The 18,476-nt window shown below is 46.0% G+C and overlaps 1 protein-coding gene across 1 annotated transcript in view; it reads left to right on the top strand.

Moving 5' to 3' along the window:
• Nucleotides 1-2,919: 2,919 nt before the first annotated feature.
• Nucleotides 2,920-18,476, top strand: part of LOC119172847 (cell adhesion molecule Dscam1-like) — a 165,481-nt gene continuing 149,924 nt past the window's right edge. Inside the window, exons 1-3 of the mRNA XM_075893167.1 lie at nt 2,920-3,046; nt 5,130-5,453; nt 9,662-9,820. Coding sequence (XP_075749282.1) covers nt 2,920-3,046; nt 5,130-5,453; nt 9,662-9,820 — 610 coding nt within the window. The remainder of the gene's footprint in view (nt 3,047-5,129; nt 5,454-9,661; nt 9,821-18,476) is intronic.

The following is an 18,476-nucleotide window of genomic DNA, read 5'->3' as shown; positions in this document are numbered from 1 at the left end:
CCGATTTATGTGCGCTCCTGCATCGGACGCGGAACGACTCGATAGACTGCCCTGCCCCCGTCCGTTTTGTTTTATTTTATTTTCCTTATGGCAGGCAAGCGTAACGGGGCCCCCTTCAACGCCGGGCTACAGTGGGAGCGTGTCCCCGCATCGAAACAAGCCATTCCCCGAGGCTCTCTCTAAACATGGGACGTTTCTAAATTACCCGCCCGATATTGCATTTGTCGACACCCCGCCCTCTCCGTGCTCTCCAATGACGCAGCCGCTCTTTTCGGCTTCGTTCGTTTGTATTTACGACGCCGTGCATGGCTGTCCAATATTTAGAACGCAAATACGTGCTACTGCTGTATACTTCTGTAAGCTTGATTATTTAGCTCTCTCATGTTTTGAGTCGGCACCCTCAAAAGTTCGTGGGCGCGCCCGCTATTTTCACGTAAGACATCTTAAACTCGACATGCTTGCTGATGGGTGGCAGACTCATTTGGAGAATTAAAAATTCAGTCGAGTGTCAGCGTGGTTTGACTTGAATACTTGATGGGGAGGCCACGTGGCATTGAACTGAAAGTTCATGATTTGTCTCACACCATATATTGCCCTTTCACACATGTTGGTGCCTGGTTTTCACTGACGGTAACGGGGTGTAGTTGAATATACCCTGAAGGCACGATTGATTGATATGTAGGGTTTATTGCCCCGAAACCACCATATGATTATGAGAGACGCTGCAGTGGAGGACTCCGGAAATTTTGACCACGTTGGGTTGTTTAACGTGCGCCCAAATCTGAGCTCATGGACCTGCAGCATTTTGCCTCCACTACTTTGAAAGGCATATGAGGTGAAGGCGAAGTCAAAATTAATGTTTGGGTTTGTTGTGTGGTTTGCCACTAACTTGTCGCCTTTATTTGACGTAATAATACTTTATCAATCTTTCACAATAAAAAAATAAAAAATGCACAGATTACAGCCCAACCGATTGGTAAGAGTAATACTTCAATGCACACATGGGTAGTGCCTCTAATGATGATGCTTGTTGTCAATTTTATATACTCTAAGTTCAAGTGGATGCTAACTACGTCGCTACTACTAAAGAAAATATTGAGCGCATCGATGGATGGATGGATGAAAAACTTTTATTGGGGTCCTGAAGGATTCCACCCCCGTTTTATAGGGGTAGGATCGCGGGCCGCTCCCCCGTTGGGACAGGGAGGCCCAGCCTCACCGCCGCATCGTGGACCTTCTGGATAGTTTTAAGTTATTGTATTGAGCGCATGTTAATAAAAAAATCAATCACGGTTCGGCCCACCTGCACGTGCCACAGATATAAAAGTCTATGCTTCTTTCTCAGCGACTACGTACAAGCAACTTCATGGAATTGGAAGAATTAAATTTTTCTATATCTTTCTGTAACATTCATCTTACCGAGTGTGGTCGTCATCAGTGACAGGTGCGGTGCGTCACTATCTTATCATCCGCCTTCAGACAGCTCGCTCGTATACCCTTCGACGTGCTGCTCTCTCAACGAGAACAGACTCTGCGGAAAGAGCCCTTAGAGTTGCCGTAATCACATTCGCCAGTGTTTTGAAAAGTTGCGTGATATTGGGTTCATAAAAATTAGCTGTCAGCGTCACTTCGTATATTACAATACATTTTGTTGCTATCATCTTCATTGCTTCACCCTTGTGGTGAAATTGTTGCTCACTTTTTGTAACAGGCTGCCTGTCATAACACGAAAAATAATACCAGGTAATATAACAACAACGCACGGTGCTACAACCATGTCAGCTCAGTCACCGAACATATCATTGTTTTGTACTCTACAGATTGCTTTAATGGGGCCCTGCAACACTTTTTCGAGCGTGGCCAGAAAAAAATTGGGGGACCCTTAAGCTTCGTCTTCGAGAGTTGAACGCGATAGCGGAACCGTGCGCCCTTCGACCGCTAAGTGCATTCTTAGCACTTAGCGGTCGCGCGCACGCACGCATACACACACACACACACACACACACACACACACACACACACACACACACACGCACGCACGCACGCATACAAACACGCACACAGTAGAATGTACCAGTGCGCGCGCACTAATTGTACATAAAGGTTTTTGATATAAAGCAAGAGTCGAATGGCCTACAAGATACACGCCGCACCCTTGCGATCTCGGAGGCCATAACGAGTCTCACAATGCTTCACAAATGGCAGCACATTGTCTAGAGTTTGCTGTTTGCTTGATCGATGCCTTTGGAAACGCATGATACATTTTGTGTGAGATGGATATAATTGTCCAATTTTAGAGCTGTTTGAAAATTCCTGAGTGTTTTAGCGGCAAAGGCTGCACTACGCCGGCCTTTTTCTACATCACGTAGTTTGATGGCCTCCCAAATGCGCCCATACAAATCATCGAATGGGCTTGTTTTAGTCGTGACAGCTGTCGAACAAAAGGCGTTAAGGAGTCCTTTCCCACTACATGGCATTTATGATGTTTTGTTTTTCAAATCAACTGCAAGTAACATCGTGGCTTTATGGTAGGACTCCTGCTTGCCACCTGAATGCCCCGGATTCAGTCCTCAATAGGACCGAAAATGTTGTTCTTTATTTTATTTGCTCCTTTGTCAATATTTTGCTCACGGACAATTTTCCGCTCGCAACCAAGGGTGCCGACGCCGACGGCCGAATTTCTGCGACACGAGTTCTCTAACGCTGTCGCGTTAATACTCTAGTTTGATAGTCCAAGCAACTGTAATGAGAACACCCGAGTAACGAATGCATAATAATTATCGAATTGAATTCTTATTTGTTCCTTCTTTCAACAAATGAAGCCGTCTACCGCAATCCAAATTACAGCCTACTGGCTAATTTAAGCCTAGTTAACAGCATAGTTATGGTGGCCACCATGGGGCGTGCAGGTGATAATACATGAGGCACCTGAAGGTGAGCCGGACGTTCAAAAAGCTCAAGGTCGGCTCAAGGTTCAAAAAGCTCAAGGTGTGGCTCAAGGTGTGGCTCAAGGTCGCCCTTCTGCGGCCCTTGGTGCCCCAGCATCGTCAATCTATAGTGAGCCGCGCTTGGAAACCAATAACTGCAGCAGTGTTGCCAGGGCATCTCAGAGACTTTGTCTGGTGGCTGGGCTGGGGCTGGCTCCGCACGCGAGATCGGTTGCAACGGTGGCAGGTGGTTCGCACTTCCACTTGCCCCAACTGCGTCATGGTCGGGACCAATCGACATGCGACGATTGAATGTGTGGTCTCCCGCCTTTTTTGACGTGCGGTTCGCCCTGGTTTTTTGGGGACAAGGTGTGTGAACTTTCGTGTCCAACGGCCGGTTTCCACGCGGCCGCTTCTCCGCTCTTTTAAAAGTTGTGGGGCTCTTCAACCTCTGGAGAAACCGATGTGAGGCCGTAGCTGCCCATCGCCGCCGGCGTACATTGTGGCCAATACTGGGGAGATTGAGACGAGAGATCCTCGCGTGCATCTCTGAGGAGCTTTTCTTCTTCGTGTAGCACAAGTTTCTGCGGCACTGTTCGTGCCCTTTCATCAATGTTGAACACGAAAGGGTAAAACTCATTTTTTTACCGACGTTGTGCCAAGCAGCGCCCGTTTAGTAGTTATTCATAATTTCGTTTATAAGCAATTGTGTTTCATTGAATCTATTGTATTGTTATACTGTTCATTGTATCATGATATCGCATGAATTCTTGTTTACACGTATGCCAACATTGCCATGTATATTAGAGCAATGATGTCTTTCTTTCAACGTAGAGATGTTGGTCGTGGTACATAGATTTGTCGAAGTATAAGTGCCCATCACTGGAATGTTATGAAACTTTTGTTTTTTGCACATAGTGTAAATAAACTTTTTCTAAACACATAGTTAATATTGTCATTAGTGTATAAAGGTAGTGTATGTAGTTATTAGTACCATGGACTATGGAGACCCTACGGACTTGGACACTTTTGTTTAAATGTGTAATGTATGTTGCGCTTTGTCATTTGTTTGTCATTGTGCTTGTTGTACAGACGCTCGTTTCCTAGGTTTGTTGCGTCCCATGATAGAATAAACTTTTTCTAAACACTCAGGAAGTTGCCATGGGACGGCTCTCTGCTCTCCCATAGTAGAGTACGAAGCACTCTAAATCGGTAAGCACTTCTTCTAAACACACAATCAGGTCACCTATGAGGGTCGCAATGGAGTATTGCCCATTACCGCAGTTAATAAGCTCGAAACTCTAACTGTAACTTTGAAGCAGCGATCAAAAACACAAAACATTTTGATATCTTCACTCATAGTGATCACATAAATTTGCAGTGAGTGGGCATACAGAAAACACTGCCCATCGTTTCATAATTTTGCCCACACTGGCACCAAAGCTGCATGACAACAAGGTTGGTCACGCGTATTTCACTTGCACTGCATTTGCGCGAAGTTTCGTTTGCTGTGATATTTATGTTATCATATTTATGTTATGCTAAAATTACGAAATGACACTCACGCTGCAGTTTTGTAAGCGTTTACCGGTGCTTACAAACCCGAACCTATAGAACCTAAAGAGGGCGAGTAATCTTTTTCTTTAATTTGATCTATGCGTGCTTGTTCAATGCTGCGTTCTCTTGTACTTGATATACTCGTTTTGCTCGTTTGAGCGAGAGTGCGATTCTTGAGCCAGATGTACCCATAATTACCCTGTAAGATGTAACCAACAGTAACCCTGTAACGGCCCCACTGGGGATAACAGTATCAATAAATAAATAAATAAATAAATAAATAAATAAATATTTATAGTTACCGCTTAGTGCACATGACTTCACTAATTTTGTAAGTTCCACGTGTATAGTACAGCTGAGATCCAGTGGCCATAGTCATAGGTATTGTGGTAATTGAATGAAAAAATAACACACAACCATACAGCTGCAACATCGTTTTGTAAAACTGTCCCAACAAGCTCAAAATAAACATAATTCTACGCATATTACTGGATAATTCTGACTATTCACGCGAATACTGTTGTCTACTGGTGTAGAATCGTGAGTTATTTTACCTATCCAAGTTGATTTGTTATTAGAAGATCTCAACCAAGTGTTCCGTCATTTGTTTTCTGATCTTGCTTTTCTGTTTTTGATCATATGCAGCATATCCTGTTTGGAGCAGTCAACACGGCTTGGGTCCTCGGTTTCTGGAACCCCAGGTATCCGAGCTGCGCTTCTCCAACACGACGGGGGCATCGCTCAACTGTGCCGTTGCGGGTCAGCCTCCGCCGAGGGTCACGTGGTTGCGCGAGGGTGTTAAAGTGGAGCCGCTACAAGGACTCCTTCTTCTCCTTCCCAACGGCACGCTACGGTTCCCAGCCTTCGCAGCGTCCCAGTTTCGTCAAGAAGCACACAGTGCCACGTACCGGTGCAAAGCGGAAAACATATTCGGGGCCATCCTGAGCACGGAAGTACGCGTGCGAGCAGGTTTGTGCAAAACTTTCTTGCGATCGTTATGTCAGATGTTATATGCTTGTTATGTCCCACAACATAAGCTTACCTGTACTCGGCAGTACAAAGAACCACAAGACGGGCTCAAGTATGTGAACGTCGCAGGCTCAACGACAAGTTGCTCCACCGCGGTGGTCTAGTGGTTAAGGTACCCGGCTGCTGACCCGCAGGTCCTGGGATCGAATCCCGGCTGTGGCGGCTGCATTTCCAGTGGAGGCAGAAATGCTGTAGGCCCGTGCACACAGATTTGTGTGCACGTTAAAAAACCACAAGTGGTCGAAATTTCCGGAGGCCTTCACTAAGGCGTCTCTCATACCCATATGGTGGTTTTGGGACGTGAAACCTTGCCTATCAATCACTTATAGAAAAGTTATTTCAAAACGACACATTAATATGACACTTAAGTGAAACAAATGATGGTTTTATATTATTTTAAAATGCATGCTCTAGGGATGTTTATAAAACCATCACAGGTTTATGAAAAGACGAAATAGTAAGGTCAAATTGTTATTCTTAAACTGCCAGTAAAAATATCCGCACTCGAGGTCCTTGGTCAATAAATTGAACTTTTTGCAGTTTGGCCACAAGGACAGAAGGCTGTTTTTGACCCCTTCCTCTTCAGCAGACACTAGAAATAATGTAAGCCTAAGTGGACGCCACCCAAACCTGTGGCGCCATGGTGACTGCTGCGGGAACTTGAAGGTTAGCTTTGCCAACCACACCTACTGTTTGCCTCTTTTCTCTCGGATCAAATGTCTTCTGGTAGCACGCGTGGTGTTTTCGGCGTTGTGAGAGAGTGCTTACTGTTACGAAAAAGGTTGATTGCTTTGCCTTCTGTGTCAATTTAGGGACGTCCGATCGGTGTATTGGCTTTCATTGTTCACTTGTTCTTTTCAGTCTTTCTCATGAATCCAAGCTGGTGGATGTTATAGTAAAAAACGTTGCATGAGTGGCCCTGTTGGTTCCAGTTGCACGACACGTAACAATCTAAAGCGTTCAGATAGTTGCTTTTGGAAGTGCATCATACGGTGTCCTTTTGCACCTTGAAAGTGCTCTTTCAGATACACAAGGCTGAGAAAGAACACCTGAATCCGTGCTGATCTTCCTCCATAGAGAATCTGGCATAAGCAACGTCTACGTGCACATTCTTGAACCAGTACAGGCAATGTGCTTCATCATTGATTTGTTTGCAACTCGAATTTCAACATTAATGTGTTAAATGGCTGAGCCAAACAAGGCTTCCGTATTGAAATTCCGTCATGAAAATGCATGAGTAGAGTACGCGATCAGATATCAAAGAAAGAGAAACCATAGGTGAAATTTTCTTCATTGCGTTGAGCCCTTGACCTTTTAGTCCGCTGAGATCTAACGGTTGCTGAACTGCTTGCACCATATGGCCGAAAAAAAGAAGGATGAATGCTACACGAATACTCTTCTTTTATCTAACTCTTTCCCCTCACAAACATTTTGGATGGCGTGGTAGTGTAGTAATCAAGAAACGGAAAAGTAAAGTAATGCGTGGTCTCCGCAATCTCCAAAAACGCATTGTTGCTACTGCCGTTCCATTCGGCGTGTCTTAAAAAAAGAAGTCTGATGTCGACGCCACAACACACCAGGGGTGGGGGATTGAAGCTGAAGCCAAGCATCCATCTTTACTAAAGAATAGGAGTGCAATAGCGAAACGCTTCTAAGAATTTATTCCACGATTAAGTGCCGTAGAAAAGCAAGATCATTGACGGGCAGGCGTAGTACAAGTGGCTGCTTTCATGCAACAAGAGACGGCACCCCAGCGAGAAGAGGTACACCCAGTACACCTTCGTGCGTTGACTGCTCTAGATACGAACTTATGCTCTCGCGTTCATGGCGAGCCCTAAGGTTGCACATGCAGTAGCACAGGCGTAGGTTACCCTATCACGGAGAGCGCAAATCTTGCCGCTTCTCGCCTGAATTGATAACGCCTTGATAGTGTAAATATCGAGAACCAGTGTTTAATTGGTGCACGTTGGCGCTGTATTTGCACGGGATTCACCATATGGCGTGTCCATGAGTATGTTGACTAATAGAGCTACCGCACAGAAGAATCAATCGTGATTAGAGTAAACCAGAACGTACTTTTTAAGTTCACTATAGTCACGATCATGGACATTAGTCATTTAAGCTGCATTCACAAAATGGAACGGAGCAGGAAGTTTTGCAGCGGTCGGCGAATCACGTGACACGCGCGTCATCAAAACCAGCCGTCCTCGCTTCATCCGCTCTCCTCCTCTCTCATTTACTATGGAACTGCAGCAAAGATCCACCCCGCACGATCTCCTGACCACTCCCTCGTCCGAGGCATGTGGTGAAGAGTACTCCGAGATACGAGCCTAGAAGTGCAGCTCCGGGCCATACAGCGAGCTGAGGCGCTGGAGGCTAGGCACGGCCTGATCGCCATTCCTCTGTGAATTCTTTTTTTTTTCACCTAAATAAAGTTGTTTTTCTCTCTCTCTCCGCTCGTGGCACGGATGGAAATGTGTCGCCGCTATTTCTATCCCTTCGTTTGACGGTAATCTGCTCTCGATTGAGAGGATTTAGCCTCAAATCTGTCATCATTGGTCCGATTTGTGTGGCTAAGATGCAGGCAGTCGGCTTAAAAGCTACGTGTTTTATACTATGCGACCACTATTCTTGGCACTGAAGGGAAAGTTACGGAGGCGGAGCTTCTGCACATGAAACACTACGCGAAGTAGTCCCTTTTGGCGCATGTCTCGTAACGCTGTGGAAAGTTGAGCGTTTCATGTAGATGGAGACGCCACTTAGTGTTTGAGGTGCACGTGAAAAAGCGGGACTTTCTGACCCGTTCAAAAACGCAAAGTCACAACAGATAAATTAAAATAAATACGAATATTTTACTGGTTTTGGCCGCGTCCTGTCTCAAATAGCTCCACGTAGAAAATAAGGGTGGAACAAGTGCGCTGCATAAGCATTGGAGTCGAGAGTATGCACGAGGATTCCGCGAGCGTAGCTCAGGCTGTATGCATGCGACGTGCCCGCTGCTGCGCCGGAATAAACTAATCATGTGACTATTCGGTCCGCGGAGCAGCGGGATTTTGGCCTCGCGTGTGAATCTAGCTTGTGGATGGAAATGTTGGAGCGGAGAGATAACACCTGCCGGCGCGCAGACATCGCCGTGGACGCCGCGAACAATGTCGGATGCCTAACATAGCCTTACTAAGAAACTCATTCGCATTAAAAACAACGAAGAAAATAAACGGCGCCGGGCTACAGGGGACACACCACGCACTTGGCGCTTCCCTATTTGCAACTCAAATGAACCTACGAAGGCACTGCGGAGTTCCATCATGACGGATTCATGGAGGTCACCGCGTCTGCTGCCGCTAACACAAATATTGAGTTTTCTGCAGTGTGATTGCAGTTTGTGCTGCTTTGTAGAAGGGGAGTGGGTGGTTGATGCGGAGCATCTTATTTTAGTCGGCACCAGTGGTCTCGCAAGCGCGAGCGGCGTTCTTGAAGGGGTCGCGTTGTGTGTGTAGTTCACACGGCGCACCACGTATCTGCGAAATTTGTTTACTTGCTTCAGAAGCTGCAGCGACATGTAGTCGCTGAATACAATGGTGATTTAATATGTTCGAGTTAACGAGTTAACACTGGTGCATCACCTGGAAAAAATAAATTTGCATGGCCGTTCGTTTTTTTGTTTTTGTTTTCATAGGCGGCACTATCCTACCGTGCTCCTACCGTGTACGACTGGCGCATACACTGTTTGGACCTCAGTACGCAGTTTTCCTATATTGCTATATTGCTAGGTGTTTCATGACTTGCTGGAGTGACGAATAGGTCAGCCAAATGTACAATGAGAGATATTGACCTTAGCCCACGCGCTGTGTTGAATCAGCCATGCTCCTCAGTCGATCACACAACTTTGTCCTTGTTACGTTACCAGAATGGTTTTGTAATTGATCACGGACGTTAGTCATCATATAAACAAGTACCACCAGATGTCAAAGTGGGGCATTCCAGTTTAACGGAACCAAACACCATTGATGTTGTGCACGCTCTCTTATATGAATGTACAATAAACATCAACTGCTTTTGTAAAAACTCGTTGTACTTCAGTGTTTTATCGATGCCTTTGATGGAAGGACGAGTCTTTATTTTTTTGCATCTGTTTGTGTCATTCGCAGTTGTGGAGCAATACTACGAAGTGCAAGTGTACAACGAGTTCACCATCGCCGGAAACACAGCTGTTCTTCGATGCCACGTGCCGTCCTTCGTCCGCGATGACGTTATCGTTATGTCGTGGGAGCAGAAGGTTGCTGACAAGACCGATGTCATTGTCAGCGGTATGGATACTTCTCTTGCTCTTAGGGGTGACGCTCCTTAGGCACTGGCTCAGTCCCTCCTTTGTAGCCGCTCCTAACTTCTCACAATGTTCTCTAGATGTCGTTGTCCTCTAGCAGAAAGTGAAGTGATCACTAATTGGCGGGTTGCATGTGGTTTAGTTTGATAATAGTTTGATAGGATGACAGACAGACAAACAGACAGACAGACAGACAGACAGACAGACAGACAGACAGACAGACAGACAGACAGACAGACAGACAGACAGACAGACGGACGGACGAATGGATGGACGAAAAGCTGAGCTGAGGGCCCGTAATGCTCCACTACACTCATCATCATTAACACCGCCGTACCTGGCGCCATGTATTGGCACCAACCTCTCCTCACATACATTTAATTATAAAAAACACATTGGATATGCTGCTGTTAATTTTTTTGTTTTTTTTTAATTTGCACAAGGCCTGCCATATGGACTGGCTGTTCACATGTACCATTGCCTGTTTTTCAGCTCTTCTATGTCTATTGTGGTACGCATTGACATACGAACCAAGTGATGACAGTTAAAGCGTTCCTTTTATTTGCTCACGCTAATAAGCAGAGTGTATTCGTTACGTCAGAAGACGCAGTTATTTAGCGAGTAAGCAATGTTTCGTGAGTGCGTAATAAGTTGCTCGTAATGACGGGCCTTCAAACTATTGTTAGTGAAAACTATGTCAAATTATAATATACTGTTCGGGTTTTATTGGACCATGACTGGTTATGTGTATCTGCTGATGTGCGCGGTGTTTTATGCTGCTTACAACCTGCCCGATTCCAGATTATATCCTATGAAATACTGCCACAGATTGGATGAGCCCTGCTCGATTGCACATGCAGCTACGGTCTTTCTCACTGTTGTCTTTTCATTGATCGATAAGTTGCACTGAACGCTAGTTGGCGCTGACCGCGAATGGGGAGTGTATTCGAGGGATTCTCCTTGAATACACAGCGAATCGAGTGTATCGTTACGCTGTGGGTGTGCAAAGAATGGGGGAGGCTTACCATTTTCTTCCCCCAATCGTATTTAATATTTTGCGTGCGCATATACACACCCACACTTGCAAGTGCCCACAAGAATATACATAAACATAAACACAAAAAATCCACAAAGTGTGATAGAACCCCCCCCCCTTCCTGACTATGATCTCTGGCATGCAGTAATCATTGCCCGCAAAAACTAATAAGCTAGTGCATCAAGGAATTACTTAATGCAGCAAATAGGAGAATAATTCAGCTTCTACTCTCCCTTGGGTGTGTGCCATGTGCGGAGGTCATCATCAACAATGACCATTCTACTATAGTTTCGAACGGCCTACCTTTTGCAAACCAACGTTAGTTTCTTTGTGGCACGGTTGAAATCAAGCGACACCTATGCGAGGCTATCAACTGAGAAGGCGATGCGCATGGGGCATATTACGCTGTGGCGTTCTATCTCTGAGGCCAATCTCAAGCGTCTTCCAAGTTTTTCACACTTTCTGTTGCCTCAGGTATTCAAATCATTCCCTCTGGCTGCGAAAAGTATACCCGAGGTCAATGAAATGATGGCATTTGATACGTAGTACCGTACAAATACAGATATTTAAGTCATGGTGTGTATGAATGGAGCCGCCAAATTTATTGGCACGTTATGTAACGCGTTCATGAGGCATCAACATGTAACGCGTTCACGGCGCTCATGAGGCCTCATCCAAAGATTGCCCGCGGGTGCGAAACCAGCACGCGGTACTCAGGCGTATGGTGCGGGACAATTCTCAACGCCCAGGGAAGCTGCCGCTACACTACGCCGACGACGGCGTCGTGGGCGAAGACCATCACGAAAAAACGGCTCTACTGATAGAGAGATGTCATCCTTTATCAAAGAGGCTGACCCACAAACACCGAGCTCACTGAAGACGGATACTGCCAAACAGAAGAAAAGGACAGCAGTCGCACCTTCCGAACAGTGGCCCTCTCTTCCACGAAGTCAACCTACTTCGGAGCTGCATCAAATCCCGCCGCCCTCGACGACCCCTCAAACCAGTGATGCCATGAATGAAGATCAAGTGATAAGCTTGCTGCAATCGCTCATGAGTACCATGCGTGTCCTACTGAGTAATATGAAGACTTCGGCTGCGCGGACCGCACTGCATGTGCTGGACACCCTGAGTCCGGTGCATGCAGCTCTAAGTTAAAACCATGGCCAGCGAGGCACCGTCGTTTCGAGCGGAAGTCAAGAATGCATCTGTCTTTCAGTGGAACGCCAGAGGACTGAAGTCGCGCATGTCTTACTTTAGACAGTTTGTATTTGTGAACCGCTTTCCCATTATCGTGATTTGTGAACCCAACCTGTGTGCTTCAATCAAGCTTTCAGGATATGAGGGCTTTATGTCCTCCACTCACAGAGACTGCAGCAAAGTTATTGTATTCATGCGCCATGACCTCACTTACGTTCACCACAAAGTCTCGCCTAATGAAGAAAATCAGTATGTGCCTTACTGTGAAGAAGGATAAGGTTGCTTTCACGATTATCGCAGCTTACTTATCTCCATCAAGCCGCCTTGACTGCGAGCGCTTACGCGGTATTCTGACATCGACTCCAAGACCATGGGTGATCACTGGCGACTTCAATGCCCACCATTTCCTATGGGGAAGCTCCAGGGAAACTCTAAAGGAAGAAAATTGGTGTCCTTAGCCTCGGAGTACGAAATCTGCGTTTGTAACGATGGAAGCCCTACATATTTACGTGGATCAGCCTATAGCAGCTGCCTGGACCTTACATTGGCTTCTCTCTCACTTACCAGGAAAGTGCACTGGTTTTCGGATCTGGAAACGCGGGGCAGCGACCATATACCAACTTACCTGTGTATAGAAGGTTTCACCAGCTCCAAGTCCTCAAGAGGCCTCAAGTACACCGATTGGCCGAAATTCAAAATGTTAATGGAAGACTGCTGTACCGACGGCTCACCATATAACCTAGAGGACTCGATAAAGGATGTCCTGCAGAATACCACGCATACACAATTGACTAGTCACAAGCGCACCAATTTCGACATCGAGCTTGAGAAATTTTGCGCAATACGCCGTCGTGGAGAACGAAGGTACCGACGAACAAAGTGCATGGATGATTTGAGGCTGGCTAGGCGCATTCAAAAGAAAATGCAGCGGCACATGGATAAACTGGCTAGGCGACGTTGGACATCCTTTTGCGAGTCGTTGGATCCACGAAAGGCCCTATCACTGATATGGCGAACTGTCCGGGGTCTTAGCACAAGCTTGGGTCAGCGACACCTGTTTACATCTCTAGCACTTCATCTTCGATGCAGAGAGATTGACGTCGCAGAATCTTTCTGTAGAAGAATTGCCAGTGATTCCAATTTCACAGTATCAAGAACGGGAACATTTGACAACCCGCCACCCTCACGTGATCTCCGTATAGAATGCCAGTTTTCTACGGATGAGCTAGAGGCGGCACTGGCTCTGTGCAGACGTTCTTCAGCAACCGGACCTGACGGCATTACCTATCGTGCCCTTTGTAATCTTGGAGACGAAGCTTGGAAGGCGCTCTTACGCCTATACAGCGACTCCTGGCAGACTGATACGGTTCCCCAGGCATTGAAATCAAGTCGCCTCATTCCACTTCTAAAGGCTTGTAAATATCCTTTGGATATTGCCTCATACCGTCCTATCGCACTTGCCAGTTGTGTGGGAAAAACGATGAAACGAATGATTCTAACACGAATGGAGTGATATTTCGAGCACTATGAAATCTATCCAGTATCTATGACTAGATTCAGGCGCGGCCATTCGTCAATCGACAACGTTGTTGATCTGGTGACATATGTTCAACACCAGAAAGCCTGTAAGAGACTGTGCGCTGCCCTGTTTCTAGACGTTAAGGGGGCTTACGACAATGTCATCCATGAAGCCATCCTTAGTGCTTTGGAAACAGTAGGTCTTGGTGGCAAGATATATATGTGGGTGTACAGCTACTTACAGCTGAGATCATTTTACGTGATGACAGCGAATGGCCCAACACCTGATTATTACAGCAGCCGAGGAGTTCCTCACGAAGGAGTGCTAAGCCCTACCCTTTTCAACCTAACTCTCATTGGTCTAGTCGAGCAGCTACCTAGCACTGTAGAACTCTCTGTCTATTCTGATGACATCTGCATATGGACATCAGGTGTGACAAGGCCTCAGCTTCGCGCCCGCCTTGAGAAGGCTGCTACAACGACGTCATGCTATCTTCGTAAACAAGGCCTCGAGGTGTCCTGCGGAAAGTGTGCAGTGGTAGCGTTCACGCGGAAACCAATGTCTGCTTACAGTATATCGATTAATGAAGAATACATATCGTTCAGCAGAAGCCACAGGTTCTTGGGATTCATAATAGATAGAAACCTGTCATGGACTCCACACGTGAACTATGTGAAGAAGCGGCTGATCGCAACATGCCACATGTTCTAATTCCTTGCAGGAAAGAATTGGGGAGTGCCCATACCATTCATGCTACAACTGTACAGAGTGCTGTTTATCGGATTCTTACGGTACAGCTTACCTGCAATATCTAACACCGGCAAGACCAACCTGTGCGCAATTCAGAGCATTCAAGCCCAAGCACTTAAGATATGCCTTGGATTACCCCGCAGTGCTTCAACGGCTGAAACCATTGCCATCGCTCAAGATCACTCGATAAATACACATATTATTACCGAGACAATGCGCATGTACCTCAGGCATTATGCCAGGACCCCTTCTCACCACCTGGCGAGCCTAGCTGCTGAAAGGCCCTGCACGACATACGGCACTATTGTCTACAAGCATCGTTCATCGTTTGCTGAGACATACGCACCTGCATCAAAGCCACTGCTTCCTCCTTGGAGCTTGAGCCGGCCGCGAGTTCATTTAATGATTCCAGGACTGAGGAGAAAATCGGACTTACCGACACATGCCCTGAAACAACTGAGTCTATTCCTACTGAAACAAAACTACAGTAACCACGTGCACATTTACACGGATAGCTCTACTACGCCGTCTGGTTCAGGTGGAGCAGTGGTTATACCATCACAAGGGGTAACTCGGGGTTTTAAGACTTCACATGTGACAATTTCAACGACGGCAGAACTCGAGGCTCTGCGCAATGCACTGGAACACATCAATTCAGAAGAAAGACCAGGTAAATGGGCTGTGTTTTCTGATTCAAAACCAGCGTTACAGTGCCTGATATCAGTTCTCCGTCGCGGATGCCACGACCAGTTGACCTACCAAACGGTGAAACTTCCCCACCTTTTAATACAAAAAGGCCATGACATCGTCTTTCAGTGGTTACCTGGGCATAGTGGTATAGACGGCAATGATTCTGCAGATCATGCTGCTCGCACGTCACATAAACAAGCGAACAGCGTTCCGATTCCGCTTTCAAGAGCGGATGCGGCGAGGCAGATTCGTCAACTGGCCCGCAGTCTCACACTGACCGAGTGGAACACATTAAGCATACGACGTACAAGACTGCACGAGCTCGACCCTTCACTACAATTCCGGCCTCCACCCGGCCTACATCGACGTGCAGCTTCGCTTCTCTATCGCCTTTGGCTGGGAGTTGCTTTCACGAAAGCGTACACCACGTTAATCGGAATTACTGACAGTGCGGCGTGCGATGTTTGCGGCACCGACGAAAATATCGAACACCTGCTGTGCCATTGTCCTCGATTTGCCTCAGATAGACAAGTACTTGCCAACGCAATGCGGCGACTGGATGATCGGCCTCTTTCTGTGCTGGTTCTATTACAGCAACTTCCACATGCCTCGACAGCCCACAAGGCAGTGAAAGCCCTGCTGTGTTTCCTGAGAAAGACAGGCTTGTGTGAACGCCTCTGACATGCGGTAGAGTTCTACACGCTGCAGTGAAATTACTGTCACTCTCTCCCCCACCTTTTTTTTCTGTTCCCTCTCTTCTCTCTTTCTCGTCTTTCTTGTCCCCTTCCCTAATCCCCCAAAGTAGGGTAGCCAACCGGATGTCTTTCTGGTTAACCTCCCTGCCTTCTCCCTTTTTGTTGCTTCCTCCTCCTCCTATGTAACACGTGTTTCTTGAATCCGCTTGAAGCCTGGCGTGCACATTCGTGCAGGCCTCTTCACTGGATAACTGGCGATTATTAAACCTTATTATTCTGTGTATTGCTTCAGAGGGCCACTTTGCTGGGTGCACTAGCATGTGCGGCGATTGTTCGACCTAACGCATTGCAGGACCAACGTAAAAAATTATTTTTTTCTTCGCTCAAAACACACAGGAGCAGTAAATAAATTCTGCATGCTGGGCCTAATAGCGGATTTTTTTATGCAAGTACTATAGCTGACTGGCAGAAAAATTAGATACTAGTTGCACACTCTATAACTTTAATTGCTGAATTTCACACAATATGCTGTTTTTCTTTATTTTGTTACTTGGAATGTAATACTTAGGGCCTTACAATTAGGTCACGCGAATTCGACGCGTATCTTACAGCGCATCTAATTCGTGGCTAAGAAGGAATAGTCCGGTAATAGAGCAATAGACTTCAACTTTAGTTAGAGAGAGTGTTCGATACGGTTGTAAGACTATTACACTGCGTAATCCTGCATTAGGCATTTTTCTAAAGGCTGAAGTATTTGTTTGAAGGTTGTGTGGTGTATGATACAAACATTCCGAAGACAATTTTGTGCACTTTCTACTTTTAAATGAAAGTCATCACACTGACTTTGGAAGGCTTAACTTCACACTAATGTGCTAAAGGGGTGCTTTTGTGCAAAAGAGGAAGCAACTAATGGCTATTAAGCGTATATGGGTAAAAAAAATATATTATTCGCGTTGTGGTCTATGGGACGCCCGATCTAATTGGCGATGTTGGGCGTAGTCTCTGCCTCCGTGCCTCTGAAGCCGGTAATTACAATTGGTTTCATTTTTGTGTGTGCTTCCTACGCCGAGAGAAATGATCATGCCTTTCAGTCTTTGCACCTGTGCTGTACGTGTTCTCGCACCTCATCGGTGCAGGCAGACCTCCGTTGTCTTACGGCCAGTCTGCGTGATCCCATTAGTGGGCGTGGCCTCCATTGGGTGAGGTTCTGATTAATCATTTAATTGGAAGAGAGGATAACTTAAAAGTCGCCGGGTTGGGGAATATCCTAGCCAATATGTTACACCCATTTGTTCGACATGTGCATTCAGCCAAGGTCATAGGGCTTATATTAAATAGCGGAGGTTCAGTGATATCCTACACAATTTTAGTATTCAATGCTATATTTTCAGACCCTCACTGTAAAAAAAACACCCAGAACTACAAGTGCCATTTAGCCGTACACTTCCAATCGTCACTTTATTCGCGTTATTATCGGAGTCCCCACACTTGACAATCACACGTGGCGTGCGCGCTGTGAACGCGACGAGACATTCTTGATAGAAAAGTGCCTTAGGCAACCTTTCAAAAAAGCAAAACACCAGCAAATCAAATGGTAATAATAGGTGTAACGCAGAAGTATTCTCAAGTACTAACTTCATTTAGAATGTCGTTCAGCTCTACTGAACATTTATGGGCCTAAGAGCAGCTCGAAATGTTTACAAAATCAGCATCGACGAGTAGAAGGCAGTTGAATGAAAAGAAAAAAAAAACTTTACTAATTATCAGATGCATTTGATTGATGATATACTTCGAATTGTCATGCAAGGATATTTTGTTAGCACGTTGTAACTACCGCAGCGTGCCTTCAACGCAACCTAAGAGCCGAAACACTGTCGTCATTTTTCACTCTTTTTTCTATAAAGACGTGTTGTGAACTTCAGGTCGACGTACTTTTGCTCATGTTGCACGTAAATGCTCCGCTTTAAGCAGCCACTTTTTCACCGTAATCTCAACAGCCCGTAATAACGCATATTACTGAGAGAAGATAGATATACTCTTATACCAAACTGCGTGGAGGTTAACCGGAAGAGAAATATTTGATATCTATCCCTGCACTAGAGAAGGGGTAAGGGGATACAGGACACTAAAAAAGAAAAGGAAGAATTAGGAGAGCTATGGAGACGAGTGTAAACACGCTTGCGTACACACCCACACAGACGAACGTGTCATAACTGTCCAAGAAGGTGGTTCATTCGTAGACGTTAGAGCAACGGCTTCATCTCGTTTTTGTGTGAACCTGAGACTTTCTTGCATTCTGAGGTTGATTGCTCAGAGAGCGAGTGGTCACGGAGGCCGGTGAACACGGCTGGGAGGGTATGTCTCTGGAATTTCTAATGAGGATCACTAAGGAAACCGCGTATGGTTGCTTCAACACTGCGATGTTCAGAGGCGGCACTACCTGTTATGCATATGTAGCAAATGAAGATGTTATTTAGGATACCCTATGCTTATGCGGCCGAGAAAAGTTGTCTTGGATTGGCGTATTTTAAATATATTTTCATTGATTGATTGATTGATTGGTTGATATGTTGGGTTCAACGTTAGAAACCCCCCTCTATATGATTATGTGAGACGCCGTAGTGGAGGGCTCCGGAAATTTCTACCACCTTGGTGTCTTTAACGTGCACCCAAATCTGCGCAAACGGGCCTAAAGCATTTTCGCCTCGATCGAAAATGCAGCCGCTGCAGCCGGGATTTCATCCCCCGT

This window comes from Rhipicephalus microplus, chromosome 4, assembly GCF_043290135.1.
Source record: "Rhipicephalus microplus isolate Deutch F79 chromosome 4, USDA_Rmic, whole genome shotgun sequence".
NCBI lineage: Eukaryota > Metazoa > Arthropoda > Arachnida > Ixodida > Ixodidae > Rhipicephalus > Rhipicephalus microplus.
The sequence above is the reverse complement of the archived record's forward strand: the minus strand, read 5'-3'. Positions and strand labels throughout refer to the sequence as shown.